The sequence below is a fragment of the Neoarius graeffei genome, chromosome 15 (assembly GCF_027579695.1).
Source record: "Neoarius graeffei isolate fNeoGra1 chromosome 15, fNeoGra1.pri, whole genome shotgun sequence".
Lineage (NCBI taxonomy): Eukaryota > Metazoa > Chordata > Actinopteri > Siluriformes > Ariidae > Neoarius > Neoarius graeffei.
The window spans coordinates 430,484-452,821 of NC_083583.1; the positions used below are offsets into that span (position 1 = coordinate 430,484).

The following is a 22,338-nucleotide window of genomic DNA, read 5'->3' on the forward strand; positions in this document are numbered from 1 at the left end:
GATTCGTCTGACCACAGAACAATTTTCCACTTTGCCACAGTCCATTTTAAATGAGCCTTGGCCCAGAGAAGACGTCTGCGCTTCTGGATCATGTTTAGATACGGCTTCTTCTTTGAACTATAGAGTTTTAGCTGGCAACGGCGGATGGCACGGTGAATTGTGTTCACAGATAATGTTCTCTGGAAATATTCCTGAGCCCATTTTGTGATTTCCAATACAGAAGCATGCCTGTATGTGATGCAGTGCCGTCTAAGGGCCCGAAGATCACGGGCACCCAGTATGGTTTTCCGGCCTTGACCCTTACGCACAGAGATTCTTCCAGATTCTCTGAATCTTTTGATGATATTATGCACTGTAGATGATGATATGTTCAAACTCTTTGCAATTTTACACTGTCGAACTCCTTTCTGATATTGCTCCACTATTTGTTGGCGCAGAATTAGGGGGATTGGTGATCCTCTTCCCATCTTTACTTCCGAGAGCTGCTGCCACTCCAAGATGCTCTTTTTATACCCAGTCATGTTAATGACCTATTGCCAATTGACCTAATGAGTTGCAATTTGGACCTCCAGCTGTTCCTTTTTTGTACCTTTAACTTTTCCAGCCTCTTATTGCCCCTGTCCCAACTTTTTTGAGATTTGTTGCTGTCATGAAATTTCAAATGAGCCAATATTTGGCATGAAATTTCAAAATGTCTCACTTTCGACATTTGATATGTTGTCTATGTTCTATTGTGAATACAATATCAGTTTTTGAGATTTGTAAATAATTGCATTCCGTTTTTATTTACAATTTGTACTTTGTCCCAACTTTTTGGGAATCGGGGTTGTAATTGTCATGTGTGGACGACATGGTTTTTACATTTAAGAAAATATAAATAAGGAAGTTTGATTTATTTCAAATACACACCTAGTAATTAAGTAAGAACGAGCTCATGAGTAATGGATATTAAAATTTGAAAGACCTGAGGTGCTTTAGTCTGGAAGGTCAGAGGGCCAAATTTGCTCTCAAGCACTTTTTTTTAAAAGCGTTTCTCAGTAGGTCATAAATTGGCAAACGTGCAACTGTGAGCCGTCTATTTTATACGTTAAAGATTTTATATGAGCGCAATCCCTGATTTCACACATCCAGCATGAAGAATTAAACAAGTAATCACTGATGGAACTTTGGAACTTTCTCTGTAGAACTCATTTCTATAGTGCAATTTGGGACACACCCCCTTTTAATGCCTCTGTATCTCAAACTAATGCAGAGACAAGCCTGATATTTTGCACTGTACAGTGGCATGCAAAAGTTTGGGCACCCTTAATGAAAATGTCTGTTACTGTGAATAGTTAAGTGAGCAGAAGATGAACTGATCACCAAAAGGCATAAAGGTAAAGACGAGACATTCCTTTTCAGCGTTTTCTGCAAGATTTGTGTCTTTATTTTTGTTTTGTACAATTGGAGAGTGAAAAAAGAAAAGGAACACCATGCAAAAGTTTGGGCACCCCAATACATTTGAGTTCTCAGGTAACTTTTACCAAGGTTCCAGACCTTAATTAACTTATTGAGCTGTGGCTTGTTCAAATTCTTCGTTAGGAAAGGTCAGATGATGCAGATTTCAAAGCTGTATAAATTCTCTGACTCCTCAAACTTGTCCCTTAAATCAACAGCCATGGGCTCCTCTAAGCAACTCCCTCGCATTCTGAATAATAAAGTAATTGATGCTCACAAAGCAGGAGAAGGCTACAAGAACATAGCAAAGTGTTTTCAGGTAGCTGTTTCCTCAGACTGTAATGTTATTAAGAAATGGCAGTTAACAGAAACAGTGGAAATCAAGGTGAGGTCTGGAAGATGAAGAAAACTTTCTGAAAGAACTGCTCGTTGGATTGCTAGAAAGGCAAATAAAAACCCCTGTTTGACTGCAAAAGACCTTCAGAAAGATTGAGCAGACCCTGGAGTGGTGGTGCACTGTTCTACTATGCAGCAACACCTGAACAAATATGACCTTCATGGGAGAGTCATCAGAAGAAAACCATTCCTGCATCCTAGCCACAAAATTCAGCGTCTGAAGTTTGCAAATGAACATCTAAGCAAGCCTGATGCATTTTGGAAACAAGTCCTGTGGACTGATGAAAATAGAACTTTTTGGCCACAATGTGCAAAGGTATGTTTGGAGAAAAAAGGGTGCCAAATTCCAGGAAAAGAACACCTCTCCGACGCTGAAGCATGGGTGTGGATCGATCATGCTTTGGGGTTGTGTTGCAGCCAGTGGCACAGGGCACATTTCACTGGTCAAGGGAAGCATGGATTTGAATAAATACCAGCAAACTCTGGAAGCAAACCTCACACCATCTGTAAAAAAGTTGAAGTTAAAAAGAGGACGGGTCCTACAATAAGACGATGATCCAAAACACACCTCAAAATCTACAATGGAATACCTCAAGAGGCCCAAGCTGAAGGTTTTGCCCGGGCCCTCACAGTCCCCTGACCTAAACATCATTGAAAATCTGTGGATAGATCTCAAAAGAGCAGTGCATGTAAGACAGCCCAAGAAACTTGTAGAACTGGAAGCTTTTTGCAAGGATGAATGTGTGAAAATCCCCAGGTAAGAACTGAAAGATTATTAGCTGGCTACAAAAAGTGTTTACAAACTGTGATACTAGCCAAAGGGGGTGTTACTAGGTACTAACCATGCAGGGTGCCCAAACGTTTTTGCTTTGGGCCCTTTTCCTTTTTTGTAATTTTGAAAATGTAAAAGATGAAAATAAAAAAAAATTATTTTTGCTTAAAATATAAAGGGAATGAGCCATCTTTAACTTCATGCCTTTTGGAGATCATTTCATCTTCAACTTGCTTAAGGGTAGTATCTCACTGGGCTGCGACAGCCCACGACTAATTGGAGACAACAGTTGTGATAAAATATGCGAATTAGCGACAATTTTCACTTGGAATCACACTGAATTGATATTCGCATATTTTACTGCAATTGTTGTCTCCAACTAGTCGCGGGCTGTTGCAGCCCGGCTTTCCCTTGGCAGGCAGGGAAGTAGAGGAAGCCTCACGGAAACTGACTTGAGAAGGGTTCGTGACGGCTTTGCAACGCATTTGCGGCTATTTTGAGAGAAATTTTGTCGCACAAATTTTTTGAACATGTTCAAAATTTCAGCGATGAAGGAGCGACACTTTGCGACTCGTGAGGAAATTGAGAAGCCCCGCGAATGTTTCAAGACACTTTTGAGACACTCTTGCGAATGACGTTTGCAGTTTGTTGCAAGCTGTCGCAGCCCAGTGAGATACTAGCTTAACTGTTCACAGTAACAGCACTTTTGACCAGGGGTGCCCAAACTTTTGCATACCACTGTATGTACTGGCATTATTGATATTTACAGAATGTATCACCCCCCCCCCTTTTTTTTAATAAATCTGGTGATTTGAGGTGAATTTACAAATGTTTGCAAATTTAAGTAATTAAATTTAATTTACAGTATAATACTACTAAAATGTTTTTAAATCTCATCTCTTTGCAATAAGTGCACAATAATAAATATTTGACATAAATCTTAAGTTAAAATGTAAGTATAAAGTGTTTAAAACACCTGCTTAGTGAGTGATAAGTTTAGAATGAAACAGATGCAAGTTGTACATTGTTTATAAATTCAGTTGTTTTAGAAGTGTGTGTGTGTGTGTGTGTGTGTGTGTGTGTGTGTGTGTAGCTGATGGAGTTCCTCAGTGACACTAATGAAGCAGCTGCTGCTGATGTGTTGGAGTTTGTGCGTGAGGCGATACAGAGGTTCGATTCGCTCAGAGCGCTCATCATCGAGAAAATGCTGGAAGTTTTTCACGCCATTAAAACTGTCAAGTAAGTCAAAAGTATAACTGACTACATAATGACATCACACTGTTCTCTCTCTCTCTCTCTCTCTCTCTCTCTCTCTCTCTCTCTCTCTCTCTCACACACACACACACACACATCAATGTCACTGCTGAATGTATAATCAGGTTCACGTTTGCAGTTAATGCCATGTGTCTTATTTTCACACACACTGTGTTAAAGCTTTCGGTCTCCAGTTTATCAGAATGATTTAATGCTGATCATCACAACATGAGATTTTACAGACACCTTCATACATAACCGTTAACTTTGTTTACAGAAGCAGATTAGTTCTGACGTATTCCTGATAATTGCCATTGAATGATTCAGTGTATTTGCATTAGTTGGAAGTGTGTGTGTGTGTGTGTGTGTGTGTGTGTGTGTGTGTGTGTGTGTGTGTGCAGAATTTATAGAGGAGCGCTGTGGATTCTGGGAGAGTATTGCAGTACCAAAGAGGACATCCAGAGTGTGATGACTGAAGTGCGTCGGTCGCTCGGAGAGGTAAAGCAAGAGTGTAACTGCACACTAAAATATCCCGATTTCACACACAGTGAGTGTGAGAACATGACAGTCACAGCACTGCATGAACACGTGCCCTCACCTGCCTGTACATTATACTAACTCTGTGGCTGTAAGATAGTTTTAAAGTGTGTGTGTGTGTGTGTGTGTAGATCCCCATAGTGGAGAATGAGATAAAGAAGGAGACGGGGGAGCTGAAGATGGAGGAGGAGGTGAGCGCTGTGCCGGTGCAGAAGCTGGTGACTGAGATGGGAACCTACGCCACTCAGAGTGCCCTCAGCTCCAACAGACCCTCAAAGAAAGATGAGGACAGGTTTGTGCATCTTTTCATCACAGAGCAGTGTAATCTGCCTCTTCCACAAACAAGTTCATGGATTGACTAGTGTCACTGTGATTGACAGGGGGTAGAGAGTAAGCTCCTCCCACCCAGACACCACAGACGGTTTTGCTGTCTTCTGTCTCAGTCACTGATGGCTGTGATCAGGGCAGGAATTTCAGGAGGGCCACGGCCCTCGTGCCCTCTCAATTTGGCCTTGTGCCCTTGGAAAAAAATATCTGCCGTAAGGCCACAGTGGCCTTGATGCCTTGCGGTTTTGTAGTCTGCCTCGTGACTGCCAATAGGCTTTAACATCACCTGCGTCTACTGAGAAAAAAATACGTCTTTTGATGACATTCTGGATTCTTATTGGGCAACTCATCAGTGGTGGACCGGACTCGAGCCTGGCATGAACCGCTCCGACACGCTATAATGACACCGATCTATCTCCAGCCAATCAGGAGACTTAATCAAACACACCCCCCGCCCACTCGTGTCCGCGTCTGAGACGTTGAATTTTCACAGAAGGAGGGAAGAAGTTGACTGAGGTAAGACTGTGTGATAAATTAACGAACGAATAAGAGAGGAATTTCAACATGTAGGGCTTAAGTTTGTTAGCGTTAAATAAGCATCGCTTGTACAGTAACGTTATGTCGTTACAACGTTGACCCACTTTTAACGTGCCGAGTACCGACTGTAGCTGCTAATTAGCTTGCTGTCAAAAGTGCAAAGACCTTAAATTGCTCTGTGTAAATTAGAAAATGGCGCAACTTCCTCTGTAGCCGTCAACGGACAAGCACAGACTTGTCTTGAGTTTTGAGCCGATCACAGCAGGGCAGCACTGTGGCCTGAGGTAAAACAGGATAGTTTTAGTTTGTTTAAATTGCAGAAATGAGTAACCCAATGACTCTCATATACTCTTCATATACTCACACTGTTTAAGTAATGCAATAAAACTCATCTTTAAAAGTGGAATTTACTCAAACTGTTTGCGTAGAATGAACTTTGGGGTTAACAGTGTAATAGTGTTGCAGTGTTCTGCAAATATGCAGTTTAATATTTCAGATCTTGAGACATGAAAGTGCTATTTTACAAAATAAAAGGTCAGAAAATGTTTTCTTTGTCGTCTATTTAGTTCATTTTATTTCCTCAATAATTTTCCTTGATTGAGAAATCGGTCTGGGCTCTTATGGGTTAATCAGTAGCCTGCATGCTAGTATATGTTCCATTTACAGTCAAACATTCTGATGAACTCCAGGCTCAATTTTGATGAATCAAAAATCTGCGTAGTAGTACAGTCTGAAGATGCTCTCGCACATTCGGTGTCAATTGAACAAAAATGATGGGAGGATATAGGTTTAATAAGTTTTACAGTTTTTGAAGTGAGTGATGGATCGATAAGTTTAGATGTGTTCAGTATTTTCTTATCTTCAGACATAATAGTGTCGGAGATGTTTCTTTACCTGCTTGATAGTTTCGACTGAGACTCCAATCTTCCTCAGAAGAGTCATTAGTCCTTAAATTAAATTCGTTATAGACGTGAACTTAAAATCATTGTTTTATTTTATGGCCTCGGTGCCCTGGCTTTTGGCCCTAACCCTAACCCTAACCCTCAAAAAATTGACAGCACAAAAGGCCAGGTGGCCCCGCCCCTAAAATGACGAAATTCCAGGCCTGGCTGCGATACGAACTCGTGACCTCTGGACAATAGTGAGCGCTGTTCTGATGTTCCACGCTGGCATCTTGTGGTGTTTCAGTGAATCCTGTACCAGGCAGAAGTTCTGCAAAACTCAAGATAGGACTGGAAATGAACACGAGTTATTAGCTGTAACTAAGTTTAAAATACAATTATGTAAACTTTACAAGCATGTGCTCTGTGCTGAATAGTAGCTTCAGAGGTGTTTTGTTGTTTTTCTCAGTGGTCAGACAGCAGGTTCCTATTGGACACAAAGCAGGTGTAAAGCTGCAGACACCACGTTCTAACCGACAGATATTTCGTAGCCGTCGCACTCTGTGGAGCCTTCATCCTGAGCTCGTCCTCGGCCCGGTTTATTTAGATCAGGTTGATGCAGGACGTCTTTAATGTTCCCTGGTGTGTAATATCAGACTAATGTTATGTAATTAAAGTGTAGAATTTCTCTTCATATTGTGCAGGTTGACAGAAAAATCAGAGCTCAGAGAATATTTATGTGAGCATTAACTCCTGCATGTCTTCTGTGTATATTCTGTGTGCTCCTTTTCTCTACTGTTTTCCAAAGATTTTAACTATCTTCAAAGAAGTAAAAGTAATGAATTAATCATCTTTAGAATATTTTATGTAATTTAGTATTTTCTTGGTTCTAAATATTTCTGAGCCGCATTCGAGTCCTGGAGTCAGAGTGCAGCATGTGCCGTCAATCTGACTGAACGACTCTGGTGTGATGATTAGTTTGTCTGTAAAGTCTTTATTAAGTGTCGTGTGGGTGGGGTTTTAATTTTTTCCCCTCCCTCCTTCCTCCCCCTCCCCTGTCTCCAGGCCTCCTCTGAGGGGTTTCCTGTTGGACGGGGATTTCTATGTCGCTGCATCTCTTGCCACCACGCTGACTAAAATCGCGCTGCGCTACATTGCCATTGTTATGGAAAAGAAGAAGCAAAACGTAATGTCTTCCCTCTAAACCCCCCCTTTTTTTTTTAAATGAGTGTCCTCGTGTTTCTGTATTATTTGTTTATTTTTGTCTCCTGTGTTCAGTCATTTGTAGCTGAAGCCATGCTGATCATGGCCACCGTGCTGCACCTGGGGAAATCCTCACTGCCCAAGAAGCCAATCACTGACGATGATGTGGAGCGAATCTCTCTGTGCCTGAAGGTTCTGGCCGAGTCGTCACCGCTCATGAGTGACATCTTCAACAAGGAGTGCCGCAAGTCCCTGTCCCACATGCTGACTGTCCGGCTGGAGGAGGAGAAACTGTCCCAGAAGGTGTATACGCGCGCACACAGCTTTTGGTTCATAATGACTTTATATGCCAGTCTCAAGTTTTATTTTATAAGCAGTTATTTTTATTTCTCTAAAGTTTTTTTTTTTTTATGTATCTGGTATGGAGTGGGGAAGGTGTTTGTGTTTTCAGATTTCTGTCCGTCTCATTAGTACGAAGCCTCCAGACTGAGCGGTTTAATGTTTGTAGGGTTTTTATGGAGTTCTCGTCGTCACCAGCAGATGATTTTGCAACTGATCATAAAACGGTCAAGTTCATCACAAGGTCAAATGTCGGAAATAATAGTTTTTCTTCAATAGCTTCCTTCCTGTTTGAAGTGTTTCTGTTGTACAAATTAGTAACAAGAAGGACAAGAGGTATCTGTGGGGGAGACGGCTGTCTCCACGCTGTCTGTGTCGACTTCTGATTTTGTTTATTTCAGGGTTTTGTTGTGTGCAATGAATGTTGAGGGTTTTTTTCTCATGACACTCTAAAATATCTTCTCACTGTGATATCCGCATGCTCTTATTTTGAAAATGCAAGTATTAAACTGTAGATTTTGTCTTTTGTCACTAATGGTCATGAGCAGATGTAATGTTCACTGAACACCTCTGTATCAGAACTTATAGGAAATCTTTTTGTGTGTGTTCTTTCATTTTATTTGCAGTTGTCTAACGCTGTAATGATGTCTGTGTATGTGAATTTGGGATGGTGATTGTACTGAAGTTTGTTTTTTGTTTAACGCCACAGAAAGAATCGGAGAAGCGTAACGTGACTGTGCAGGCAGACGACCCCATCTCCTTCATGCAGCTCACCGCCAAGAATGAGACGAGCTCCAAAGAGGACCAGTTCCAGCTCAGTCTGCTGGCTGCGATGGGCAACACGCAGAGGAAGGAAGCGTCCGATCCGCTCTCCTCCAAACTCAATAAGGTAAAACACCACTCTGATGATGCAAAATATAACATTCACACTTCAGGAAACACAGCATGAACACACACACACACACACACACACACCCCATCTCACATTTTCACACTTTAAATGATGTCCTGAAGTGTTGGGACCGCGCTCTCCTACAGATGATTTGCTTTTCTTCTAACTAACACACACACACACACACACACACACACACTAAAAAGATGTTCAGCTGACTCGGGTGTGTTCAGTGAGGGAGAATCATGAACTCTGCACTGTGGTTTATTTTTAAAAGTACATTAAAAATATCTTGCACATTTAAAAGGTTCACTGCAAATATCTACGATTCTTCAGCAGTTGGTATCGGTCCGTTAATCAGATTGGTCAGTCAGCGTTCCGAGTGTTTGTGTCCTGTGTTTTTTCCTGTATCGGCACTGCGACATTTCACTTTGTCACTCCACTCTACCACGTTCACCAGGTCCAATTCCACTTCCTGGCAGGGCTCTACAGGGCGCACGTTTCACTCGCATTTGCGAGCGAATTTTTCGGCATGCGAACGACGAAAAAAAACATGCGCATTCGTGCGAGGGCTTCTTGCGGCCGACAATTTAGGAAAGCACTGAGCACAGACGCGACGAGTTTAACATTCTAAAATGTATCAAACGTTAAACTGCAAAGTATGTAAATCCAGCGCTGGATAGCCGACCGAATATAGTGTAACGAGTAACGGCCTGTATTGTTGTGTGTGTGTGTGTGTTCAGTGTTGTGTGTGCGTGTGTGTGTGTGTGTGTGTGTGTGTGTGTGTGTGTGTGTGTGTTCTGCCTGCGCCTTGCTCCCTGTCTGTAGTTGCATGCGTTGCCTCTGTCTTGCGCTGCGGTGGTTCCCATGGCAGCCAGGGGGGGTGTGAAAAAGTTTCATTTTTTTTGCCGTTCTGCCATGCTAGTGCGTTTTACCGGGACATGAGATTTCAGCATTTTTGTTCTTCTCGGTCTGTAGCTTGAACAAGTTTAGGCTACTGAATAACACTTTCAGTTAAAGTTGAGTCTGGTGCTTTTGTGCTGACGCTACAATAGCCTACTATCACAATAAATATCCCCCGTAACATTTCCCGTTTTCTACTCATCTTTCTGTGATTGCCCCTCTTTCCCACGGTTGTATGTTGTGGGTGTGGCATTAGGTGGGAAAAGTGTTTTTTAGGGATTCATCAGATCGTTCAACTGAGAGATAACTGAGAGCTGGTTCGGACCGAGCTGAGAAATATATTCGCTATGCAGAGAATAACGGCGTTTTTTAAAAGCAATGATGGTGGAAACAAGAATAAAAGAACGGACGAGGAATAAAGTGTAGTGAAGAAAGCTAGAACGACGGGAGAAGGTGCGGGAAAATTATATAATGAGATGGAAAGCACACACCCAGTGCAAACATTTAGATGGGAACATACAACACAGCAGAAAAACAAATAATATACAGTATATACAAATGATGCACGTCACAACACAGCAGAAAAACAAAGAATATATAAACAACTGGGCGTGTTGAGCTGCAGATATTAATTGCACATTAGTTATAGAAACTCAGTTCAGCTACAAAACTCAGGATATTGCACTGTATTTGGTATTGCATTGTATTGGGTATGGATGTAAAAGTGTAGAAATATAAAATGTACAAAAGCTATAAAAACTAAAAAGTTGCTCTGTGAGGTTGCACTGTAATAAGTATTGCACTGCATCAGGTAAGTGTGAGAATATTGTCCTTTTAGGTCCTTGTTGGTGCATTGTTGCACCTGCCAGAAGTGGCATCAGTCAGTGCGTGTAATTAGCCTTTTTCACATTACGTCACTTGCAGAAGAACCTCACATCCGTTTTCAGACTTTTGAATGGAAGAAGAGGCGGCATGCTAATCTGCTGGCTAACAAGTAGCAACCATAGAAAGTCAGTAAACTTCCTTTCCAAAACAAGGCAGATAGGTGACTGGAATGGTCGCTAACAATACGTAATGATAAACAACAATGCGCAATATTATTATCAGTCTTATCTGTGAATGACACAGTTTTGTTAACGTGTTGCCGCCGTATACCTCTTCTTCCATTCAAAAGGCTGAAAACGGATACGAGTTCCCCTGCAAGTGATGTAATGTGAAAAAGGCTAATTGTTGAAGGTGGTTATGGCCTGTGGGGAAAAAACTGTTTTTGAGTCTGTTGGTCGTTGCTTTGATGCACCTGTAACGCCTGCCTGAGGGCAGCAAGTCAAAGAACTCAGAGCCAGGGTGGGAGCTGTCCTTGATGATGTTGTTAGCTCTGCTGAGCTCTGCTCTCTGTTTAGCTACTGTTTGTTCATTCATTCAGTTGTTCATTATTCATTTGTTTGTTCATTCATTCATTCATTCAGTTGTTCATTATTCATTTGTTTGTTCATTCATTCATTCTCAATTGAATTTTGCGTTTTATGTGTTGGTGTGTCTAAGGTTTGCGCTGCAATAAACCTTTAAAATGAAAACCTACTTGTGCTTGTGCCCCCATTTTTTTCCCTGTGCTCCTAAAATTTTTAACTTAGGAGCACGTGTGCTCCTGAAAAAAAAAAGTTAGTGTAGAGCCCTGCTTCCTGGTTCGAAATCATTACAGTCGAGTTAGTGACATCAGTGGACATGGCAAGAGATACTTTTCAGGAATATTACTTCTGGTTTAAAAGATGAAAATTCATCAGATGAAGGTGAAAAGGACGCTCCTTTAACAGGACTGTATAAATCAACGTGCTATAAAGTGGGTGTGGCGTCTTCAGGATCGGTTTCCACTCACAAAGCAAAAATAAATGGAACATCTTGCCAAATTGTGTCCGAAATGTCACTCAATATTCATTCCTTGTTTATAGGACTGTTGTATCAAAGTTATCGTACATAACTGTGCTCTCACTTGTGTGATATTGCTGAAACCAAATCTAAGAATGAGCACTATACCAACTTGCATGGTCTGTAACTTTACATACATTCTGCATGTGTGTTTGAGTCACACACTGCTGATAAACATGGGGCCTGTGACAGAACAGTTTGTTACACATTTCTATTTTAATTTACGAGTGAAAGTTTGGTCATGGACGTGATGGTTCAATAGTTATTTTTGAAGCAGAATGTTTCAGGAATGATTTTTCTCACTTGCTGTTCATTACAGACTGCTGAGACTTTTTTAAAACAAGCTGTGTGAATTTAAACTCTGATTACGTGCAGATCTAACAGTATGTAAATGGAGATTATTGACTGTGTGTAGCATTTTATTCAGGATCTGTAATCAGAATGAACTGAATCACACTGAATTGTGTACTGTATAGACCCCTTTCACTGACGTCACCCGGAACCGGAAGTAAACAGACCCTGCGCCATATTGGAAGACCAACAAACTCGTGATTAGGGGATAATAACGGCAGCGGTATGTGAACCCACGAGAATAAAGTGGAGTGGCAAACGACTTAAACAAACAAATCTGAGCTGTTTTATTTATGATTTATTGGCCCAACAGTAGACTTGAAAGAAACCTGTGTGAGACTTGGCAAAAAACTGTGGATATAATGGATAAGTCTGTGCATGATCTGCGGACACTTTTTGAGGTAAGCAAACACAAGAAATTCAGATTTAAAACATGCTAAAGTGGCCCCAAGTTGATAACTGTATGAGGAGCAAGCCTCCCAGACTTCTACAATTTAATAATAATAATAATAATTTAGGATGGTTTGGGGCTTGCTCGCTGCTGCCAGGTTGGTTGTTGAGTAGCCTGACTGTTTTTTTTTTTTTTTTTTTTCTTGCGTGTGGTATCATTGTTGACGCGAGGTTGTTTTTTGAACATGCCAATGCGGACACGATTTCCCCTGATGAGTTATGACTTCAGACGCGATGCGTGTGGTGGTGTGGAGTCCGCGTGATATGTGCGTAAGATAGGCTTCTCATGTGTTTGGAGATCCGCGCTCCGAGACAAGCGCAAGCACACGCACGCAAGGGAAAAAAAGGGACCCCCCGAAAATATCGGCATAGTTCGAACACTGAGTGTAGGCACTGGGTGTAAACAACAAATAGTTTACAATGTCTGGGTAGCAAACAGATGGCAGAATTGGTGTCAGGTCCTCCTTATGTTTCCATTCTCCCTTGCCGCGAGTCTTATCATATGGGTCAAACCCATCAATCACAGCCAGTTTCTCCACATACCGTGCCCTTGCAGCTGGTAATGTACTCACATAACCCGAATTATCATCCATCGTGTCACTTTACTCTCGCTCGTACTTTGTTTTATATTGTGAGTGCATGTACTTGGTCTTCCAATATGGTGCCTAACAAAATCTCGCGGCGCGGTGACGTCATGTGAAAGGGGTCTATAAACTGTAGTGAAGATTGGAGTGTAATACAGCAGCGTGGTCTGTTCACCTCTTGGCCAGCAGGTGGCAGTGTGACTGGATCAAGATCATGCAAATATTTTTCCTTCATCGCTTTATCGTTGTAATTTCTGTATTTTCCTCCACAGGTGACGCAGCTGACTGGTTTCTCAGATCCGGTCTATGCTGAAGCGTATGTCCACGTTAACCAGTATGACATCGTACTGGATGTGCTGGTGGTCAATCAAACCAGTGACACCCTCCAGAACTGCACTTTGGAGCTGGCCACACTGGGTACTAGCTCTGTTCCTACAGCAATGATCTCTTTATCCTCACTATCCATCTATCACTCTCTACCCATCTGCCTGTTTGTGTCTTCATTCCATGTGTACTTGAATATAAAACTGAGGTGGTGTTCTGATCCTGCAGGTGACCTGAAGCTGGTGGAGAAGCCGTCTCCTCTCACTCTCGCCCCTCATGACTTTGCCAACATCAAAGCCAACGTCAAAGTGGCTTCCACAGAAAATGGCATCATTTTTGGGAATATCGGTGAGGAAGCATTCGCTGGATACGGCTAAATGTCACGGACAGGAAGTACATTATTTAGCCGTGTGTGTGGTGTTTTGCAGTATATGATGTGTCCGGAGCAGCCAGTGACAGGAACTGTGTGGTTCTCAGTGACATCCACATTGACATCATGGACTACATCCAGCCAGCCTCGTGCACAGATGCCGAGTTTAGGCAGATGTGGGCCGAGTTCGAGTGGGAAAACAAGGTACAGAACCGGACCGATAGTGAAATACTGTGTGGTGATTCAGTAAACCTCTCACTTCTGTTTCTCCTTCTCCTCGCTCTCTAAAGGTTACAGTGAACACCAACATCACTGAGCTGAACGAGTATCTTCAGCACATTCTCAGCTCCACCAACATGAAGTGTTTAACTCCAGACAAGGTAAAGCTGTAAACACCAGAACACACACTCACACTCCTCATCCACACTCACCAATTTCTAAAACCATCTCTCTCTCTCTCTCTCTCTCTCTCTCTCTCTCTCTCTCTCTCTCTCTCTCATGTGTGTGCCTGCCCGTCCGTCCATCCAGGCGCTTTCTGGTGTCTGTGGTTTCATGGCTGCTAACCTGTATGCACGCTCCATCTTCGGTGAGGATGCTCTGGCTAACGTGAGCATTGAGAAGCCCATCCATCTCGGACCTGAGGCTCCGGTCAACGGCCACATTCGCATCCGCGCAAAGAGTCAGGTGAGAAACTGAGCGAGAACTCGAACAAGGAGTCATAAAAGAATTTGAACACTCAGTTTGTGTTTTAGCCACTCCCATTTATGCACACTATGTGGCCAAAAGTGTGTGCCCCCCTGACCATCACACCCCTGATGTGGGTCTTCCTTAAACTGTTCCAACAAAGTCTGAAGCTCACAGTGGTATAGAACGTCTCTGTAAGCTGTAGCTTTCCAGTTTCCCTTCACTGGAGCTCAGAGTCCAAACCTGTTCCAGCATGACGATGCTCCTCTGTGCACAGTGAGCTCCATGAAGACATGGTGTGTGAAGGTTGGAGTGAAGAACTTGTCTGCATCAGAAGAGAAATCAGGAGGACTGTTTCAGTCTGAATTTGGTTCCTCTCAAAGTGTCTTCACCTCCATCACCTCTGGCTTGTTCATGAGGGATTCATTTAAATCTTCTTCTTTTGGCTGCTCCTGATTAGGGGTCACCACAGCAGATCTTTTCTCCATTGCTCCCTGTCTTCTGCATCCTTCTCTACCACACCTGCCACTTTCATGTCCTCTCTCACCACATCCATGTATCTCCTCTTTGGCCTTCCTCGTTTTTGTTTGTCTGGCAGCTCCATCCTCAACATTCTCCTTCCCACATGCTCTGCATCTCTTCTCAGGATGTGCCCAGACCATCTCAGTCTCATCTCTCTTAGCTTCATTCCCAAGCTCTCCACATGTGCTGTCCCTCTGATGTGCTCGTTCCTTATCCTGTCCAACCTCCCATCGCAAACCTTAACATCCTCAACTCCGCCACCTCCAACTTTGCCTCCTGTCTCTTCGTTAAGGGTACGGTCTCCAATCCGTACATCACAGCTGGTCTCACTACTGTCTTATACATCTTACCTTTCACTTCTGCTGGGACTTTCCTATCACAAATGACTCCCGAAATCCTTCTCCACCTGCTCCACCCTGCCTGCACTCTCTTTCTCACCTCACTATCGCAGCCCCCATTTTCCTGCACAGTTTGACCCCAGGGACTTGAATTCACCAACTTTCTTTACGTCTACTCCTTGCATCTTCACTACACTCTCATCCCCATTCTCAGTGATGCACATGTATTCTGTTTTGCTCCTGCTCACCTTCATTCCTCTTCGTTCCAATGCATCCCTCCATCTCTCCAAACCCAGCTCAACCTCCTTTCTACTTTCACCACATATCACAATATCATCCGCAAACATCATGTTCCATGGTGACTCTTGCCTCACTTCGTCCATCAAGCTATCCATCACTATGGCAAACAAGAAAGGACTCAAAGCAGATCCTTGATGGAGTCCCACCTTCACCTTGAACCATTCAGTCGTTCCAACTGCACACCTCACTGCTGTTTCACTGTTCTCATACATGTCTCGCACCACTCTAATATACTTCTCATTCACTCCACTCTTTCTCATACAATACCATAACTCATCTCTCGGCACTCTATCGTATGCCTTCTCCAGGTCTACAAACACACAATGTAGCTTTCTCTGGCCTTCCCTGTACTTCTCCATTAACATTCTTAAAGCAAAAATTGCATCCGACGTGCTCTTCCTTGCCATAAACCCGTACTGCTGTTCACAGATTGCTACCTCTCTTCTCAATCTCGCCTCCAATACCCTTTCCCATAGCTTCATGGTGCGGCTCATCAGTTTTATCCCTCTGTAATTACTGCAGCTCTGTACATCTCCCTTATTCTTGTATATTGGGACGAGCACACACTTTCTCCATTCATTTGGCATTTTCTCATTCTCTAGGATCTTATTAAACAATCTCGTTAGGAACTCCACAGCCGCCTCACCCAAACATCTCCAAGCCTCAATCGGGATACCATCTGGTCCGACTGCTTTCCCAGTCTTCATTCTTTTCATGGCTGCCCTCAACTCATCCTTACTAACCAACTCTGATCCTGATTTGCTGTCTCCAGTGAATCTGACCTTTTCTCTCTTGGATTCTCCTCATTTAATAAATCCTCAAAGTACTCTTTCCACCTTCTTAATACACTCTCTTTGTCAGCACATTTCCATTTCCATCTTTCATCACTCTTACCTGCTGCACATCCCTCGCTTCCCTGTTTCTCTGCCTAGCTACTCTGTACAGGTCTTTCTCTCCTTCTTTGGTCTCCAGTCTTTCGTACAGCTCCTGGTATGCATCTGCTTTCGCCTTCGCTACCGCTCTTTTTGCCTTCTGTCTCGTCTCTCTGATCGTCCCAATTCTTCTTTGCTAGCCTCTTCTCTTTTATAATTTCCTGCACTTCTTTGTTCCACCACCATGTCTCCTTGTCTTCCTTCCTCCTTCCCGATGACCACCCTAGCACCTTCCTTGCTGCCTCTCTTACTAGTAGAGCAGTAGTATTCCAATCTTCTGGCAGACTTCCATTACCACTCAATGCTCGTCTCATTTCTTCCCTAAACTCCTTCTGATGTTCAACCTCTTTTAGTTTCCACCACTTAATCTTCGGCTCCACTATTTCACGCTTCCTCCTGCACACGACCACTCGATGTTGTCTAGCCACACTCTCCCCTGCCATCACTTTACAGTCTCCAATCTCCTTCAGGTTACCCTTCTGCAGAGTATGTAGTCCACCTGTGTAGATCTTCCTCCACTCTTAAACGTCACCCTGTGCTGCTCTTTCTTCTCGAAGTATGTATCGACTATTGCCAAATTCATCCTCTTTGAAAAATCAACCACTATTTGCCCTTCCACATTTCTCTGTCTTACACCATATCTGCCCATCACGTCCTCATCTCCTCTGTTTCCCTCACCAACATGTCCATTGAAATCTGCTCCTATCAGCACGCGCTCCTCCCTCTGTATACTTTCTACCACTTCATCCATCTTTTCCCAGAAAGACTCTCTCTCTCTTCATTCTCACATCCAACCTGTGGGGCGTACGCACACACAACATTGATTCCCACTCCTTGAATCTCCAACTTCATGCCTATCACTCTATCTGACCCCCTCTTCACATCAATCACACTGTTGACCAACTCTCCCCTCAAAACAATACCAACACCATTTCTCTTTCCATCCACTCCATAATAAAACAACTTGCATCCACCTCCAATGTTCTTGGCCTTGCTTCCTTTCCACCTCGTCTCCTGCACACACAAAATGTCCAACTTCCTTCTTTCCATCAGACCTGCTAACTCTCTCGCTCTGCCAGTCAATGTTCCCACATTCAGTGTTCCTACCCTCAATTCTAAGCTCCTTCCCTTCCATCATTCACGCTCTCTCCTAACACACCTCCCCCCTCTCTTTCTCCTTCTCCGTTTTGACGCAACAGTAGCACACTTTCCACCGGCACCCTGTTGACCAACAGTACCGGAGGCGGCCGTTGTTAACCCGGGCCCTGACCGATCCGGTATGGTATTTCTCTTTTCATTCCACATGTTTAGATTTGGCACAGTTTTACGCCGGATGCCCTTCCTGACGCAACCCTCTCCAATTTATCCGGGCTTGGGACCGGCACCATGTATGCACCCCCAGCGGCTGGATTAGGGATTCATTTAAATGTCAATTTTAATTCTATATAATAATATTTTTAAAAATCAGTTGAATTTGAATACTTTTTGTTGATATAGTGAAATATGTATAAAAAAAAGGAAGAAACCAGAAAGGAGTGAACTGCAGCGAGGATGTAAACAGGCCATGGTTTGATTGTTTACTGTCATTACTGCACTAATTGATCATCAGATGAGATGCAGAATGCAGCAGTGTTTGAGTTTGCTAACAAACTCAAGTTAAAAAAAAAAAACCTCTGTCAGTCACAGGACTGATGTGGTTTTATTTCACCCTGCTGTAGATTCTTTTATTCCTAATATTTGTCTTTTTCTTCCACAGGGCATGGCCTTGAGTCTGGGAGATAAGATTAATCTGTCTCAGAAGAAGACCAGCTCATAAAGCTTCAAGTCCTTCAGTAGGAAGCGCTCAGCTTTCTGTACTTTCTTTACTTTATATTTCCTCTATCACTCCGTTTCTGACTGTCTACACATCATCGCTATGTGATTCGAATAAAATCAGGAAGAGGTGTGTAACGATATTTCATCCAACAAAATACTTAGTGTTTTCATTTCTCTGTAACATGCACCAATAAAAATCACCAGACCTTCACCACCTCCTGTCTTTCATTTGTTTATTAACGTTAAACGAGCAAACAAAGAAACACTATATATAAAAATGATCAAACAGCGAGGAGGAGCTTCATGGACCAGACGAGTTTTAAAACCCATCTCATCCCGTCCATAACAAGGAACACCACAAACTCCTCTACGCTCGTCTGATTAAACACCACAAGAACCATCTCAGTGCTGTGATTGTCTTCAGGACGGACTTCAATAAATATTAACTGTAGGGTTGCCAATAATTATGACATCGATTTTTGCAGAAAGCTTGTGACTCCACATTTTTAAGCTCAAAATGGCAGTATTTATTTTTGCTCATTTTCAGGAAGGGGGCCAATAATTCTGGATGGATCTGACTGTAAAATGAAACATGCTGTCCCCTTTAATGCAGTTTTACTGATGTGTTGAAGGAGCAGGATCTTAAACAGTGTGGTGTTGATTCTGATAATCTCTTATTTTTATTGAGGCTGTTAATGATGTAAAAGTTGTAAAGTAAATAAACTTGAACACAAATTAACATTTAAGGAAACCTCACTCCTGAAATTCCTCATGACTGAAACCTCCTCCTGCTCTTCCTCCCTGTTCAGTTCCTCACTTTTGCCTTTCTCTCTCTTGCTCTTCTTTAAAACTGCAAATATAATTTATCTTGAATAAACTGATTAGGCTGATCTGTTTTTCTTTTCGTCATTTCTGTATTTTCACAATCGCCTCTAAAACACAGCGGAATAAGATTCCAATCATTCAAACACATCAGGTGCTGAAAATAAAACAATGAAGTGATATTGATTTTAGAAAATTTCAATTCAGACCAAATATGGGGGGGAAAAAAAAGAAAAATAGAAATTATTCAGGTCTTTAATAAGGTTTGATTAAAATTATTTACAATTTCACAGTTGATTCTGTTTCCTCTGATGATTTATTGGATTGCACTAAAATAGCCATCTGTAAAATAATCATGGTGTGTGTGTGTGTGTGTGTGTGTGTGTGTTTAACATGTGATGTACACCTGGAGGAAAATCCAAAACAATTTAAGGAGCTTTAATAAACATGTTTAAAGTCCTGGAATTATTTTCTTCTCTGTGATAATCTGCAGAAGAATTTTGCATTTGTGTTTTTCCTTTACAGGGACGAGGTGCAGGTTGGTCTGGAGCTCAATTTCATTTAAATTCCTCACATTCCATCCAGGCTCCATGCAGGAGTGAAAGTCAGTCATGTGTTCACGCTACACACGAAAAGTGAGTCAGTGACTCCAACAATGCGACTGTGAAGTGAGGCGTCTGATCTGAATCAGCACTGATGTTCTCCAGGGCCCTGTACTACGAAGCGGGTTTTCTGGCTTACCAGGGTCACTTCGAGAGTAACTTGATCACGTGCAGCGTAACTTCCCGATTAACCCATACTACGAAAGTTGGCTATGTTCAAACCGAGGTCTGCTGCCATGGCAACTTACGCTGCATCTCAAACCTGCTCGTCTCAGGTTATGTTCTTGGTTAACCCGAGGTTTCCGATTAACCACACCCTTTTTAAACACCACCTCTCCACCGACATTTCCTCTAGAGACAATGCCAGCGTACCTGGATGACCCGTGCGATATCGGAGCGCAGATTAGAGATGGGATTTATGGCTCTTTGATGGGCTCCGCATCTTTGTGATCCGTTCTTTGAAAAGAGCCGTTCAAAAGACTGGCTCATTCGGCTCTTTTTAAATATTTATTCAGTTTTAAGAAGACAGCGTCTAAAGAAGCCAGATCCCTCTGCTTAGACAGTGACATCAATATTTCTGGACATCCCTTTTATATAAAGCAACCTTGACTTACATTATGGTAACCCCTAAACGCTCATAAATAACCATTAAAAAACAATGAGGGCTTCAATGAATGTCCATGCAGAACGGCTTTTCTGTAAAAAAAAAAAAAAAACACCCACTCAAGAACATAGTTACCAAGAACCCAAGAATATTTTATAGAAAAACACTTGTTTTACAAAAATATTTAAGTCTGAGATACAAAATAGATACAACTACAATAAATATAACACAAGAACTAGTTATCACACAAGAACATTTTAATAGAAAAAAACAAACTTTCTATATTAAAAATATTGAAATTGTAACAAAAATAGATACAACTAAACAGTCAGATAAATAGATAAAGTTATATAACAAGAACAAGATTATTTTAATAGGAAAAAACAAACTATTAATGCAAAAAAAATATTATTATTAGAAAAATAGATACAACTAGACAAACAGATAAATAAATAAAATACACAAAAATAGAACAAACAAAATGACGATAGAATAAATTAAATGAACGTCCGTGCAAAGTAAATTTCCCACAATATTATCATTAATATCACACAACAACATTATAAACTATATACAAAACAATTTGAACTATTAGGCAAACAGATAAAACTTGAATAAATAAAAGGCAAATGAATGCTTGCTTGCACGCGCACACACACACACACACACCCCATTATGAATGATGTTTTTATATTTCATTTTCACCTGTTGCCAGGTGCGTTTGGCTGCTGTTGCCTCTGAAATGTTCACAGGACCGACACCAACTTAGTCAAAGGGACTGAACAGTCAGTCATCCTAATTCATGTGACTCTGTGCACAGATCAGCTTAAGTAGCGACTCCATGAATTTACCATACCAAATTTTATTCAGGATTTTTCGGACATTAAACAAGCTATATATGACTGGGGCCACGTCGAAGGACCATTTTCTGTGACTTGTGATTGATCATGAAGCTTCTCTCATCCTATACTTCTGTTCTGGAACATGTAGAAGGGAGAATGGACTTGCGCATTTACCCGATCAGCAGTTCGTTGCCAACATGCTTGCCGCTCCTTATTGGCAGCCGCTGTGTTAGATTTTGCTCTTAATGTTGTTTTGAACTCCTCGTAGCTTTGCATTATGACAGCGCATTCTTCCTCCGTGCAGTGCGGCGGCCGTGCCATTGTGAACAGCGGGGATTTGCGCTGATAACCTCCCCTTTAACGTGAACGCGCATTAACCCTGATTAGGTTAAACCAGGTTCAACAAATCAACTTCATAACTGGCGTCGTAGTTCCGTTTAACCCCAAACAAGATAACCAGGTTTTGTCAACCCCGGTTTAGGGGGGAACCCTGGGTTACTGCTGGGTAGGTTAACCTCCGCTCGCAGTACAGGGCCCAGGAAACCCATGTTCTGGTTCAGCTTTATGGAGATGAGTTGTTTATGTGAGGTCACAAGGTCAGAGGTCACACATCTGTGAAAAAAACAGCACAGGCATCTCACATCATGTACACACACACACACACACACACACCGAATAGGTTCATTGCCTATCTGAAATCTTTAAAGGCTGCTATTGCATGCTTTTGTTAAAACAATATTTTTAAAAACATTAACAGTTTACTACAAAATATCTGCCAAACACTAGTTTCAAAATTATTGGCACCTCTATAATTAATAGGTGGTACTGGCTCTCCTGGCTGATATATTTATAAACCTGTCTATAAACTATATAATGAATTGATTTGTATAGAGTTTTTCACATGCTTTACATAAAGATAATATTAAATATAATTAAAGGCTCTAAATGAAGGTATTGTTATAATATGTATATATACAGATTATAACAATAATTAGACTCAACATACTCTACACCACCTACAGGGGTTGGGGTGGGGTTGAGTTCAGGACACTATGCAGGACACTCGATTTCTTCACTCCAACCTTCACACACCATGTTTTCATGGAGCTCACTGTGTGCACAGGAGCGTCGTCGTGCTGGAACAGGTTTGGACTCTGAGCTCCAGTGAAGGGAAACTGGAATGTTACAGCACACAGAGATGTTCTATACAATACTATACATTGTGTGATTTCTCTTTTGTGGGAACCCTTTATCCTCTATATCCTCTCATCTCATCTCATCTCATCTCATCTCATCTCATCTCATTATCTCTAGCCGCTTTATCCTGTTCTACAGGGTCGCAGGCGAGCTGGAGCCTATCCCAGCTGACTACGGGCGAAAGGCGGGGTTCACCCTGG

At 42.1% G+C, this 22,338-nt stretch overlaps 1 protein-coding gene across 2 annotated transcripts in view; it reads left to right on the top strand.

Moving 5' to 3' along the window:
* Nucleotides 1-18,282, top strand: part of copb1 (COPI coat complex subunit beta 1) — a 38,104-nt gene extending 19,822 nt beyond the window's left edge. For both annotated transcript variants that reach the window (XM_060940717.1, XM_060940718.1), the window contains exons 11-22: nt 3,699-3,844; nt 4,261-4,357; nt 4,528-4,688; nt 7,207-7,327; nt 7,420-7,647; nt 8,393-8,572; nt 13,059-13,203; nt 13,339-13,458; nt 13,539-13,684; nt 13,771-13,860; nt 14,009-14,164; nt 18,013-18,282. In XM_060940717.1, coding sequence (XP_060796700.1) covers nt 3,699-3,844; nt 4,261-4,357; nt 4,528-4,688; nt 7,207-7,327; nt 7,420-7,647; nt 8,393-8,572; nt 13,059-13,203; nt 13,339-13,458; nt 13,539-13,684; nt 13,771-13,860; nt 14,009-14,164; nt 18,013-18,072 — 1,650 coding nt within the window. In that variant the 3' untranslated portion in view covers nt 18,073-18,282. The remainder of the gene's footprint in view (nt 1-3,698; nt 3,845-4,260; nt 4,358-4,527; nt 4,689-7,206; nt 7,328-7,419; nt 7,648-8,392; nt 8,573-13,058; nt 13,204-13,338; nt 13,459-13,538; nt 13,685-13,770; nt 13,861-14,008; nt 14,165-18,012) is intronic.
* The last annotated feature ends 4,056 nt before the right edge of the window (nt 18,283-22,338 follow it).